The sequence below is a fragment of the Onychomys torridus genome, chromosome 4 (genome assembly GCF_903995425.1).
Source record: "Onychomys torridus chromosome 4, mOncTor1.1, whole genome shotgun sequence".
NCBI lineage: Eukaryota > Metazoa > Chordata > Mammalia > Rodentia > Cricetidae > Onychomys > Onychomys torridus.
The window spans coordinates 102,460,485-102,474,443 of NC_050446.1; the positions used below are offsets into that span (position 1 = coordinate 102,460,485).

The following is a 13,959-nucleotide window of genomic DNA, read 5'->3' on the forward strand; positions in this document are numbered from 1 at the left end:
CTGTGCTGTGTCACGCTGACGTTAGAACCGCTTATAAACACCGAAATGACCAAGGTGGTCCGACATCGGGACGACAGGTCGAGTCACTTGCTCTCGAAAAGTCACTTCCTTCTCTCTGCCAGCCTGGATGCGGGCTGGGTAGCCCTTAAATCGAGTTTCCTTAATCTTCACACGTAGGATACCGGATGCTCCATTTCCAGACCAACTTCGTCGGCCGCCGCGGTGAGAGAGAGAAGGGGTGGGGTGTGTTACACCATTGACTTGAGACTTCGATGCAGGGGGGGACGACACGAAGGCCTCAGGAGATTTTTCGACCCCCTTATGGCTTTCCCAGCGCGACCTAAACTCCGCTGCTCCGCGGGCGCCAGCTTCAGCCGGCTAATGAACAGACAGTTCCTGGCGGTACTCTGTGAACCCAATAAATTTCGAGACTCCCAACAGAACGCACGGCACAGCCGTCTTTCCTCGGTAGCCCGCCCCCCCATTTTTCCTTATAATTACTCTTTTTTAGTTACTTTCTCATTCCCCTATTTTATTTGCTCGCCGTGCGCGCCCATTGCGACCCGAAGCTGAGCTGTAGACCTAAGATCTTCCCTTGCTGTTTTCTCAGCTGTCCTTCCCACCATCACCTCTGCCTCTTAAGTAGCTGGGCATTGGGGGAAATACAACAACAAAACACACACACACACACACACACACACACACGCACACGCACACGCACACACACGCACGCACACACACGCACACACATGCACACACACACACACACACACACACACACACACCAAGGTAGATCCTAAATAGCGACAGAAGGCAGTGGAGTTAAAGAGTCCCGCGTGAGGCACAGCCAAGGAGGGGTAAATATCTTGCTGATCTGGGTTCCCTGGAGGCTATGAATTCTTGGAGATGACAGTCAAAGGCCACTGCACCAACCCATGGCTTGGGGCTCAGAAGCTCCGCAAAGCAAGGGCGCAGGGACGCCTCCTGAGACTTCCCACTGATGCCCGCGGCCAGGCTGGACACCGAGCAGTGTGCCCTGAGCGCCCCCTAAGTTCCGCTCTGCGAGGTGGCCGCTACAGGCGGACAGGGAGGGGCAGAAAGGGGCGGGTACATTCAGGGTGGAGGATGGGCTTGCATGCAGCTGCCCGCGGGCCAAGTCACTAGGGTAAACACGCTAGGGTAGGCGGAGCGCGCGCGCTGCAGGCAAGCTGCGGGGTTACCCTCGCCAGTACCTGTCGCAGCCTGCACGCGCCAGCGGCCTAAGGGCCGTGGGGTGGGGGTGGGGCTTGCTTTCCGGTTCGGTGAGGGCCGGACCGAGCGGGGGCGGAGCCCGCGGTGATTGGGCACGGGAGCTGGGCCCAGTAAGAGCCGAGTCGCTGGGCCAAGGCTGGTTTCACTTCGCTCCCCGCAGGCACTGGGTCACCAGCTGTTTGGAGCTCTGCGGTCCTTGCCGCCTTCGCCGTCACCGGATTCCTGCAGCCGCTCTGCGAACTGTGCCCCACTTGCATCTGCACCACCTCTGCTGCTCCCCGCCGCCACCTCCTCGGCGCCCTTCCCCGGCCCTCGTCCCCCCAATGTCTGACTCTGATTCTCGGACTGAGAAACGCAAGGTAAACACTCCGCGATTCGCGATTCGCGATTCCCGGGGGCGCCCGCCGGGGACCGATGGCAGACAGGCGCCGCAGGCGCAGAGCGGCTTCATCTGTCTCTGGTGTCGCACGTGCGGGTGGAGGCGCTGGTTTGTCCCGCTTGGCGCGCGGCTGCAGGAGGCGATTGCCGCGAGTCCCGCCGAGGTCCCTGCCTGGCAGGGCACTTCTGGGAAAGGGTCGTAGGCACAGAAGCTGCGAACACTGAGCCGAAGTCTAGCTTGGGCCGGGATGCCGCACCAAGGGCTGGTGAGGCATCCCTCGCGGGCCGGGAGGGCGCATAGTCTCGGCTTGGAGCCGAGGACCCGTTCCGTGGTGCCCGGCAGTACGTCCAGCCGGGAAGCGTCGCCGCGAGCCAGGCGGCCCAGGAGAAGTAGCCGCGCGTTAGCCGCGGGCCGATAGACTTGGCTCTTCGCTGTCGCGGCTTCATTGCGGAGGTTTGAGTATTAAAATCAAACGCGCCCAGACTTGGCTTGTATTCATTCAAGCCACGGTTTGGCCACAGTGGCCGATTTCGCTTTCCCGGATGTCCCTGGCGGCCCTGTCCAGTTTGCGAGCGTCCTATGGACGCTGAGGGCCACGGTATCTATAGGACCTGAAAGACCCCATAGGCCTCCCAGGACCACTTAGGCCACGCGTGTTCCGAGCCCCGGCTGCTCTATGGAGCCGGATCGCACCGGGACCCAGTCGCACAGGCTGGTGGCTTGGTGAGCTCCTGGGCCTCTCGCCTCCAGGCAGGCGCTGCTTTTGGAGGGCTAACTGGACGCTGGGGGCGGGGGTTTGGATGTACAAGCCAAGACCCGAGGTGGTCGTTCATATTGGATGCGTGTCGGTGGCACATGGGGCATAACAGGTGAAGTTGCAGAGAAGTTCGGCTCCGGACTGCGGAGGGTCTTTGCCTCGAGCGGCCAGGAGTGGGATCGTGGCCCGGTGGATCCTAGGAGGGCGCGGGTCCCGCTTTGTCTCTAGTGTCCCGCTGCCCAGGCGGCGGGAACTCCCGCAGGGTGCGCGGCGACCCGGCCGGGCCCAGGGGCGGGGCGGGGCGCGGAGCGAAACAGCCCGGCCCCCTAAGTTCCAGCCAGAGTTGCGGCGGCCGGCACAGCCCGAGCGGCGCTGGGCGGCGAGTTTGTCAACAATCGCCTCGCCTTCGGCTGCCTGACCCGTAGGCGCCGCCCTCGCCGCCTCTGCCCATTGGCTACAATGGGGAGCCACCGCGCGCGGGCCAATGGGGAGCACTGGCAGCCGGCGCCAGCGGCGCAGGGCTGGCGGTACCAGCTCGGCGGCGGGAGCTGCGCGCGAGGGGCGGAGCGGGAGGAGGCGGAGGATGATCCCGGCGGCGGCCGGTGCAGCGCGGGCCACAGGCGCGGCGCGCGAAACATTGGGCTCCCCGGCGGAGCGAGGCGGCGGGCGGACGGACAGGCGCGGGACTCTGGAGCCCAGGGCCCGGCTTTGTTTTCCTTGCCTCCTCGGCGGCGACGCTCTGGGGTCGTCCGATCGGCGCAGGACACCGCGCTCGGAAGGGAAGGGGAGGACGTGAGTCTCGTCGTCTTGGTGGCCGGGGAGGGAAAGAGTCTCCGGGGTGGAAGCAGCCGCGCGCCGGGTATTGCCGAGCGCGCTCAGTTAAGTGTGGAGCTTGCAAAAGGGATGGCTTTGAGGCCCCCATTTGGAAGTGTACATATTCGGGCAAGGTTGCTCCAGAGAGAAGTGGTTTCGTGTTTGGGGTGGCGCGCAGGGGCTGGCAGCAGGAGGGATCTTGCGGCCGAGGGCGCTCGACCCGGGCGGAGCTGTGCTCCGAGTTACAAACTCTATTGTGACGCACTTACTACGACTGACGGCCGCTGCCAAACCTTCTCCAGACTTGCTGCCCTCAGCATTTTCGGCAAACAATGGGGCCAGAGCAGGGAAGGCGGCCAGCCGCCTGCAATCTCTGCATCTGCGCCCGCTCCTGTGCTCCAGCGCCGTGTCTGAGCCCGGGAAATGAGAGCCCGCTGGGACTTTCAGACTTAATTCAAGTTTGTCCTGAACGAAAAGCACGAAATGTAGTAGGCTTCCCACGAGCTGCTCCTCATGAAACTTCTGTGCTTGTGTATGTGCGTGAGTGCACTGACTCCACAAGCTATGGAGTTGATACTTTGTTTTGTTTGGTGGTCTAATTTATTTTGGGTGCACTTTTAATCTTACTTGGAAGGTGATGAGAAAAGTAAACATAACAAAGATATAATAAGGTTGACTCTAGAATTCGTAAGGAGTAGGTGGAATGATTTTATAACTTAGTTTGCTGAAGATAATCTTTTTCCCCCGATTTCCTTGCAGAAAAAAAGACCAAATGGCCAAGCAACCTTCTGATGTAAGTTCTGAGTGTGACAGAGAAGGTGGACAATTGCAGCCTGCTGAGAGGCCTCCCCAGCTTAGGCCTGGGGCCCCTACCTCCCTACAGACAGAACCGCAAGGTAATCCCGACAGCGAAGGGGACCGCTGCCCCCACGGCAGCCCACAGGGCCCGCTGGCCCCACCGGCCAGCCCTGGGCCTTTTGCTACCAGATCCCCACTTTTCATCTTTGTGAGAAGATCTTCTCTGCTGTCCCGGTCCTCCAGTGGGTATTTCTCTTTTGACACAGACAGGAGTCCGGCACCCATGAGTTGTGACAAGTCAACACAAACTCCAAGTCCTCCTTGCCAGGCCTTCAACCATTATCTCAGTGCAATGGGTAAGCCATACCCGGGTAAGAAAAGAGGCAGTTGGTGTGTGCTTGTTGGAACACTGGCTTCAAGGATGTGGGTAGCATTTAAAGCCTTGGTCGAATGACTTATTCTATATTTTGATGGGATCGGAAGACGTTTGGAGAGCTCAACACGTTTTTGTAATTTGTAAATTTTGTGGCATGAATTTATGGAAGTACAAACATCAACCTGTTGAGCTTCGAAGTTTGAGCCTCTGCAGCCTTCAAGCCGAAGCTTATAACCAGGGTAGAATTGGTCTTAACCACTAAGCTTAGATATTAACGTCATTGTGTTGGGGATGTGAAGAAAGAGATGGGGAAGTTGATCATCTCTGAAGACAGGGTCTGCAGAGGTTGTGTCCAGCAGACCCAACATAGAACCCTGAAGATGCTTTTATGCCCAAATTCCCCTTTAAGCTCCTTCTTGCTTTAAGGGATTGGACTTAGTATGAATGAGATTAGATTGTGGATTTTTATTTCAAGGGCTAAAGTCAATGTTAGAATCTTTTTAAAAAAATACGTTTTTATTTCTGAGATTTCATTCATGCATAAAGTTTCATTTGATCAAACTCATTCCCCTGCCCCTAACAACTCCCAGATCTGTGTGAGAATCTGAAACCAAGAGAAAATATTCATAGTGATGCACAGTAAAACTGGTGAGGGAACAGAGCGAGGAGGTTCAGTGGCATTTTGGAGAGTGTTTGCCCCATCAGCATTAAGGTTGCCCCTGATTATGGCCATGGGGACATGAGGTCTTAGAGTACAAGTGTTTCTATAGTGCATCATAACCAGACCTGCAGATTTTGAAGTCAAGTATCCCAACATTTAAACATTGACCACTACTTTAGCTCCTTCAGTGACTGTCAAAAGCCAGGTTGAGACATCTGTAGACTTGATCTGACTCTTAGACCTCTTAGCTCGTGACTGGGGCTGTGCACATTTCTGGTTCACCCCAGGGAAGGGGTGGCTCTGTGTGTCGCTTCTCCACCAAAAGCAAAAGTATGTATTTTGATCCTTATCATCCACAACCATGTTAGGTATGTGTCCATCTAGCCTGTCCTGCAAAAGACATCAGGATCTTGTTTGTGGTATCAGTTAGCACATTTGATATCTAAGCCGTATGTTAGTCGTGCGTTGCCTGAGTTCTGGGGACTGTTAAGCCCTCCTAAGTGAAAGGCGCTGGAAGTCTTATGTCCGCTATTACTTGTAGTAATATTTCGGAACAGGCGCTTGCCACCGTTCTACCATAAAGTAGCCTAGCATATGCATACATCTACGGCATGTGCTGAGTTAACGGGGCTCCCTGGCATATGTGCTTAAAAACCTGTGCATTTAAGGACCCTCTGGAAGCTATTAGAGTTTTATATTGCTGGCCAGGGTAATGATCTCTGCAGGTGGTGGGATAATCTGGGGAAATAATTTTCTCCGTCCCTGTTAACTAGGACCAGTGGATGAGTTAGTGTCTTTTCTAATGTGAAGAAAGTCACAATTGTTTTGTTTGGGGTCCTGTACCATGAGGAAGCCAGTTATGTCATTCACCATGATTTGAGATGGCAAGTTCAGGACTTGAAAGATCACAATCTAAATTCTTAGGCGGAGTTAATGGTTGTACCTGTGAGGTGTTAACTACACTCCAGGAGTTTGGGAGGGTCGCTTAAGGTGAATGCATAGATTAAAACAATAAGTTCCTGGGTTTGTGTGAGGTTAATGCACCAAGGTAGGATTTTAACAGTAAGTTCTTGAGAGTTTGGCTTGGGGAGAGGGTATGCTGGGATGGGGTGGGTAATCGGACTTGGCTAGATGTGATAGGAGACATATTAAATACACGTAGAATGTTTGTTCACAACTGATGTTTTTCTTGCTTCTGCCTGTAAACTGCTCAGGCTGAGCTGAGCTGGGGTCTCTATCTTTATGGACTTGTTCGATGTTTTTTACTCAACCATTAAGATCTTCAATGGTGCTTTTGATAAGTTATTGCAAAATAAATTTTTCACAAAGGAGCCTTTATGACTGGTATGACCCACTGGAACACAAATGGGAGATTCTGCAGAGGTCTGCTGAGCTAGGGGCTCCTCTTCCCCACTGGCAACATGTGATAGGAGACATAGGGCGTGTCTTAAAAGCTATGTCCTTGTATCCTTCCCCCGCTAATTTCTTGGGATTGAACCTTGGGCTTTCCCCATTGAAGTAAATTCTCCTCTACTGAGCTGAACCCCACATCTTGGTGTCTGAGTCCCATTGGAGATACCCAGCAGGTAGACGCTGTATTGGGATGTCTCCCACAGTTTCCTCTAGATCCGATTTTTCTGAAAAAATCTTGAAAGAACATTTTGTTTACACTATGGGGTCAGTGTAATGAAACTGCCCCTTTACTTGATATTCACCTCCATATACTTGGGGAAGATTGACTTGCCAAACTATTTCTTGGTGAACACCTGCTTGTCTTAATAAAAACCTTCCACACACTCACTGGCTGCCTTTCATCTTGTTGTTATTCCATCTGTGTTTTCTGCATCACTTGATCTTCGTACACATTCTCAATCTGAAGCATAGTCAGTCTGAACTGGAAATGCAGAGAGGATGATTGATGATTGACAGCAGCGTCTCTGTGAGGTGTTTGTGAATGTCTTAAACTTTAGACTTGTTTCTGGCATAGCAGAATTCACGGGTGGCAGTTAATTTTCATTCTTCTATGTACCCCTCAGCATCCTATGGCAATTAGCCCCTTCTTTAGATTGAGAGCTCCCTGAGGGAGGTAGGACATCTTTCCGACGCTGGAGTGTGCCTAACAGAAGACACCAAATGTTGGGATCGGTGGAGCTCTGTCTGTGATCCTGTCCATGGAGCTGTGTTTTGCTTTTACCATACTAGGAGCAGAACACAGACCCCCCACATCAAGCAGGATTTGATAACATATATCTAATCCCAGCACATTTGTGGTGAGATGGGAGGTGTCTTCTGACCTCTGAGTTTGTGCCCCTATCACAGACACAACACACATGTGTGTGTGTATATATACACAAGTAAATGGAGTAATTTTCTTGGGCAGTCCCTGTAGACACTCACGTCATCGGCTTAGTAATTATGTTGGATAGAAGTATGAAAGCAGCCTCGAGGGACAGCAGCTTTCTGTCTAAAGAGCAAAATCATTAACTATATAACTATGTTGGCTATAGGTATTTTGAAGATACTTTTAGAAAAGTAATAAAAATTAGGAAGTTTTACCCCGACTCCTAGGTTCCTGAGAATTTTCAGAGTTAGGTTTTAATGATATGTTTGCACTGTGACCCTGTTAGCCTGTTGGCATGGTGTATTACTGTGTTTGATTTACATGTTTAAATGCTATCTGTATGCCTGGGATAAATCCTACTTGGGCAGAAGGTATTATTTGTATACAGTGCTGAACTGAATTGAGTATTTTATTGAGAGATTTTTACACCTTGAGAGGTGTCCCTTATGGCTATTTGCTTTTGCTATTAAGGACTTAATGAGTTGAGAAATAGTCCTCTTGTATTTCCAGAAGAAACTATGAAAAAGCAGTATTAGTGCTTTTGGGTTTTTGTTCGTTTGTTTGTTTGTTATTTTTTGAGATAGGACCTCATGTAGCCCAGGCTGGCCTTGAACTCACTATGGAGCCAAAGATGTGCTTGGTGCTTGGTCGTCTGGTCCTCCTGCCTCCACTTCCCAAGTGCTGAGACTACAGGCGTGTGCCACTGTACCCTTTTGTATGCAGTGCTGGGGACTGAACCCAGGGCTTCATGCATGGTAGACAAGCATTCTACTAACTGAGCCACAGTCTCAGCCAGTATTGACTTCTCTTGTGAGAATGTGGTTGTGGACATCTTGGGGGAGGGAGAGCGGAGGATATACATTTTAGATTCTAGACTTAATTCTGTGTGTTTACGTGCTTCTGGGACTATTCTGGATGTCGGCTTCATCTTGATTATACTTTGGTGGTTTGTGGGTTTTGAGGAAGGGGTACATTTTTCTAATTTGTTGGGTTTATGAATGTAAAGAGCATTTGTAACATCCTTGTTGTTTTAGATGAATGTGGGTTCTGTTGTGATAGCTACTGTGGCAGCTCCTATAGACTGATACTTTGGATATTTAGTCCCCCATTGGTAGAACTGTTTGGGATGGATTAGGAGGTGTGGCCTTGTTGGATTCAGGTGTTGAGGTTTCAAAGGCCTGCAGCCAGCCATAATATGCTCTTTGAGGATAAAGATGTGAGCTCTCAGCTGCTAGTCCAGCTGCCACTTCATCTGTCTGCCCTCAAAAACTTTGGCCCTCTGGAACCATAAACCCAATTAAACTTTATTTTATAAGTTGTCTTGGTCTTGGTGTTTTATCTCAGCAATAGTAAAGTAACTAAGACAGTTTCTTTCCTGATGTTGGTAACTTGTGTCAAGAACAAACAACAAAAACACCTGTCAGCCTTTTTAAGGTTTATTCTCTTACTTTTTGAAATAAGAGATTTTTTGTTTCATTGATTTTTTCCCCCTGTATTCACCCTTTATTTTCTTCTCTTTGCTTTTTGTGAATGATTGCCCCACAACCCCAGCTTCTTGAGCCTAGGAACCTAGCGTATGGTTTTGAGGCCTTTCCTTTTGCTGATGTGAGGCACTCAGTGCTGAAAATGTCCGCTCGCCCGTGCTGGGGCTGTTGCCCACATGTTTGGGTGCAACGGTTTTCATTCTCACTGAACTTACATGTACATCTTTGTTTTCTTTGGCTGAGGGCTACGTAGAAGCAGAGTTCCCTTTATCATACACGAGGGTCTCCTGCCATCTTTCTGTTACTCCTTTTATAGTTCTGTTAAGTAATCAATGTTCGCTTTTGTTTCCATTTTGTTTTTGTTTTGCTGAGGTGTCCTCTACTTTGGAGAATGATGCAGAAATTCTCAAAACAAAACAAAAACTTACCTATTGTGTCTCCTACTGGGTTGGTTCTCTGTTGCTGCTGCAAGTTTTGCTTTATGCAATGCCAATATATTAACTTTTTTAAAAAGAAAAGATGGGTGATTCATGTCTATAGGGTCCGTCTTCCTCTGCCCTTCATGCCCCCAAGACACATGCATTCCATTTCAAGTGCATTGTTTTGTCTGTTGTGGATGTGTAGGTTGACCTCCTGTGGGGCTGCAGCATTGCTTTGCACTGTCTCCTTCGCTGGGTGTGTATTTTGTAGCCAACCGGACCTTTCAGCCTCTTCCTTGCTACTTAGTTGGAGATTTGCCTGGCAGCTAGAATCGGCTGCTGCTGCCTTGACAAAGGACTAAGGCCACTGACTGCGTCTGCAAGAGATGGAGCCAGGTGGCCATACTGCCCCACCAGCACTACCCTGGAAGGGCAACAAGATAGCTTCTGCCAAGGAGGGACTTGCCACTCTGCCCACAGGGGCTCCTTGTGGCACCTAAGCACCCCCAGGCTTCCCTGGAAAATACCTCTCCGATGGCCATGCTTAAACTCAGTGGGTTCCTTTGCTACAGGCGGTTCTGTGTTGTGCAGTCACCCTGGGCCCCCTGGTGAGAACAGACAGTTCTGGAGCAGCCTGTCTGGGCTATGTGAAGGCCATGAGAGGACTAACTACCCCAGTGTCGGTCTCCCAGTGCTGAGAGCCCCAGAAGTCTGCCTCTTACCCCTTTCCATTTTCCTGTGTTTTGCACACAATGTTAAGGCTCTCTTATGATCAAGAAGGAGGGCCTGGCTGTGGAGCTGTCCCTTCTTTGGGGAGCCAGGGATCTGTGTCTTTTAACTAGGTCCTGTTTGCTGTTTGTATTGTCTTACTCCATTCAGGATGCCCATAACAATTCCAGGCTGAATGGCTTAATGATGGCTCACTTCTCACAACTGCAGCGGCTGGGGATCTAAGATCAAGGTAGATTTGGTGTCTGAAGAGGTTTCCACTTCTTGGCTCAACAGCAGCACCCCTCAAGGTGTCATCCCTGGGGGAGAAAAGATTATGGTGTCTCTGGGGTCTCTTAAGGCACTCATCACACTCAAAGGACCCCACATTTTAATACTGACCCTTCAGTGGTTATGGAAAAGCAATTTAGACCAAGGGGATGTTGATGGGCTTTGGCCAGAGAGAATTCAGAATTTTAGAAATCACCTCTTTTGCCTTTTGCTATTGCTGTCTATGTGGAATAACATTAGAAAGAGATTAGCCCAATCCTCTTTTTAATAACTCCAGTGTCTGTGGTTATTCTCACTGTGTGACTGGTGGCCTGGCCCCAGGCTGTGCTCTGTTGCTTCCTGTATGCATGGATAACCAGGCCTAATTTGATAATAGGTAATGTCCCTAGGGGCATTTAGTAGAGAAAATCCCAAGTCTTAGAGTTATGTGGGATTGGATTATAAGATAGAAGAGATGGAATAGAGAGGGATTGATTTCAGTTTGTGTGCAGGGTGCTGGTGGGGAAGGATTTTAGGGTATCTGTCTACCTAGAGCTGGTGCTCTATCCTGGGCAGCGGTGCCTTGCTGCCTGGGACAAGACTTTCCATGCACACACAGACACCAAAATAAGTCTTTAAAAAAAATTAATGGCGTGAGGGACATGCCCTGGCATGTTCTTTGAAAAGATGACAGAATTGTTGATAGCAAGTTGTGTTTTAAAGAAGTTCATAGGCCTAAAAAGATGAAGAAAATGTGCCCAACTGTAAGTAGTGCGGATGTATGACTTTTTACTCCAAAGGGGAAAAAAATCACCTGGACAAATATAACAGTGTCTACTATACATTTTGCTCTGTAATCTTTCTTTTCGGCATTTGCCACAGCCCATCACTGTGTATGTCTCATCTGGCTAATTCAGCACCGACTGTGACATTCTTGGTGCTGGTAGAGCAACATCTGGCGGCAGCCTGTCATCAGAGGCCTTCCAGGCAGATGCTGTCCCCTCATAGGCTTCTTTGGGGGCTGTCTTTGTATCCTGGCAGAATGGATCATCCTGTGGGACCCTGTCAGCTGCCCTTCTTGGTTGCCTCTCTCTTCAGCCTTGTACAACCACTCAGAGCAAGTCTGGGCAGGATCTTCGCTGCTCCTCTGCTGACCCAAGGGCCACAGCACATCTGTCAAGTCTGTTTGAGCTCCACTTTCCTCGTCCATCTTGTGAGGACCTGAGTTCTCTGTGTGCCGTGGGAGTTTGGACAGAATCCCCTAGTAGGAGCTCATGCCTTCTTGCCTCCCAGGAAGTGTCCCAGCTGGTCATAGGCATGGCTGACACGCAGTGTTCTTTACTGATGTCTGTTTCTGGAGCCTAGGAAACTCACAGGGAAGTGTGTTGGTGGGAATGTTGCTGTGTGTAACTCAAAAGCCCTTTGGTTCTAGACCAAACAAGCAGAAAGGGGAAAATATTTTCTAGAAACTCACTCGAGTGGGGGGTGGAAGGTCTGAACCTGCTGCAGGTCTGCCGGTGGACCCGAACTTTACCCTGAGAAGAACCTTGACTTGGTTGGCAAATCTTTAGACCGTGGAGGGGCATCTGGAAACCCTGCCCACACCAGCTCTGCCTGGCTTGGGGTTGAGCCTAGGCCACCTGCTGGAGATGGACCATTTGATGTGGCAGAAATTTGACTAGAGCTCAGAAATGTGTAGTTTGAAAAGAGAATGGTCGCTAGACAGAGTCAGAGAACCACTTTCCGCAGCAGGTCAGCTGCTGGAACAGCTTTTCAAAGAAAGGGGTGCCTCTGCTTTTTACCACGGAGAAGACCCATTGTCTGAAAGTCAAGACTTCACCCGTCACTTTCGAGGTGTCGAGCTATCCTTAACTAAGCGTTGGCATAGAGTGTTTCAAGGCCTTCTAGGTGAGGCTTTCCTGTGCTGTGGGGGCCCAGTGTTGACAGCATAGACCAGCACTACTTAATACCAAGCTGAACCTGGGTTTGCAAGAGGCCAGCCCTCTCTGGTCCTAAGTATTACTTAGGATGAGTTTTCAAGTCCCTGGTGTCTTGTGGGAATCCCAGGCTCGACTTTGCTTTCTCTCACCTGACTTTCTTCTTCAAACCAGAGCTTCACGTTCCTGAGGAGAGCTGTGGCCTGTCCCTCGATGATGTTGATGATAAAGGGCTGCTGGCTCCTATTGCTGTGGCCCATGGCCAAGGGGACAAGAGAGGGCTATGCTGGTGACTCATCTCCCCTTAGAGCCCATGTCCCTCTGGCTCATGTATGCAGTCCTGGCTCACAGTTGGTGCCAGCCACTCAGACCTGGCTTGTGTGTGTGGACGTGGGAGTGGGTTTTTCCCTGCCTTTGCCCAGTATGAGAGCTCAGGAGTGGGCTGTCTAATGGTGAAGCCTGGCCTCAGGATTGTTGGTACTGCTACTGGCCCTCTGCACAGATGGATTACTTACTGTGCTTGGACGTAGCTCTGCTCCCTTAGGAATGAAAGTGTGTTTGAAGCTGAAACTAAAAAATAATAAAAGTCAACCATTTCAGTTCAAGATGAGTATACATGTTAAATTGAAACAGGTTGGATGAACGGTTTTCAGCCTCACCTCTCTCCCCTCAGGATAGATTATGCTCTCAGGTACCAGAGTGTAGTTCCCTATTCTTATTCCTAAAACATTTGAACATAAGCAACTTAGAGAGGAATAAATGAGAAACTCGATACTTTTTAAAGATTTTGATTGTAATTGGTGTGTGTGTGTGTGTGTGTGTGTGTGTGTACATGTGCTGCTTATGCACATACTTGTACAAATGCCTGAGGAAGCCAGAAGAGGACATTGGATCTCCAGAATCTGCAGTTACAGGCTGCTGCTGTAAGCTGCCTGATGTGGATGCTGAGAATTCAGCTTGGGTCCCCTGGAAGAGCAGCAAGTGCTCTTAACCACTGAGCCATCTCTGCAGCCACTTAAGAAGGAAAGGATCTGTTTTTCCCTTAGGTGCCCTTGTATCTGAAGGTATACAGAGTGTGATGTGTTATTTTTCTATAGATGTGACTGTGCTAGAAAAAATGCAAGGAAGTTTCTTGAGGTTCGGGTGTAACTCAGTGGGATAACACTTGCCAGCACTTCCAAGGCCCTGGGTTTGATCTCCAGCCCTACAAACAGTGAGAGAAGCTTTGGGCTTTGCTTGTTTGTTTGTTGTTTGTTTGTTTTGTTATATTTTGTTTCATCTGGATTGTGGATCCTTGAGAAGTTTCTTAGCGTAAAATAGTGACGATGAAGTCAGGATAAATATGACGTTGGTATATGTGAGAATCCAAACCTTAGCTTAGTATGTAAATTCTGCTGAACCAGTCAAAGCGACTCAGTGACTTGAGAAAAGATTGACTGTTGATGAAGAGCCAGGGGTGTTTTGCATGCTGTGCCCTGCAGCAGCTCACCTCCTACTTTAGTGTGAATTTTATAGCTCTGTGTGGTTTCTCCACTGCAAGCCTGGCTTACGTGGTGTCACTTTGTGTCCACCCTCTCCCTGCGCTGATAGTGTGATGAAGTCTAGTGGTGGGAAGTTTTAGCCAGGGACCCCCAGGGAGTCTTGGTCCTTCCTCTAGGATCATATCCTTATCATACCCTTATCATACCCTTATCATAACCGGTGACTGGAGCACTTGCCTGAAATAGGAGTGTGGAGGCCACTCTAGTGGTCAGACCACCAGACA

The 13,959-nt window shown here is 50.0% G+C and overlaps 1 protein-coding gene across 1 annotated transcript; it reads left to right on the forward strand.

Moving 5' to 3' along the window:
* Nucleotides 1–2,970: 2,970 nt before the first annotated feature.
* Bcl2l11 (BCL2 like 11) lies at nucleotides 2,971–12,487 on the forward strand. The gene is made up of 4 exons (XM_036184291.1): nucleotides 2,971–3,179; nucleotides 3,960–4,096; nucleotides 4,265–4,369; nucleotides 12,369–12,487. The coding sequence occupies exons 1-4, from the start codon at nucleotides 2,971–2,973 to the stop codon at nucleotides 12,485–12,487; spliced, it is 570 nt and encodes a 189-aa protein (XP_036040184.1).
* The last annotated feature ends 1,472 nt before the right edge of the window (nucleotides 12,488–13,959 follow it).

Excerpts from the sequence above, each read along its gene's own strand:
- Bcl2l11 (XM_036184291.1), top strand. The coding sequence starts at position 2,971 with ATGATCCCGGCGGCGGCCGGTGCAGCGCGGGCCACAGGCGCGGCGCGC. Across the intron at positions 4,097-4,264 it reads CCTACAGACAGAACCGCAAG|ACAGGAGTCCGGCACCCATG; the intron begins GTAATCCCGACA and ends CTTTTGACACAG. Across the intron at positions 4,370-12,368 it reads AATGGGTAAGCCATACCCGG|AGCTTCACGTTCCTGAGGAG; the intron begins GTAAGAAAAGAG and ends TCTTCAAACCAG.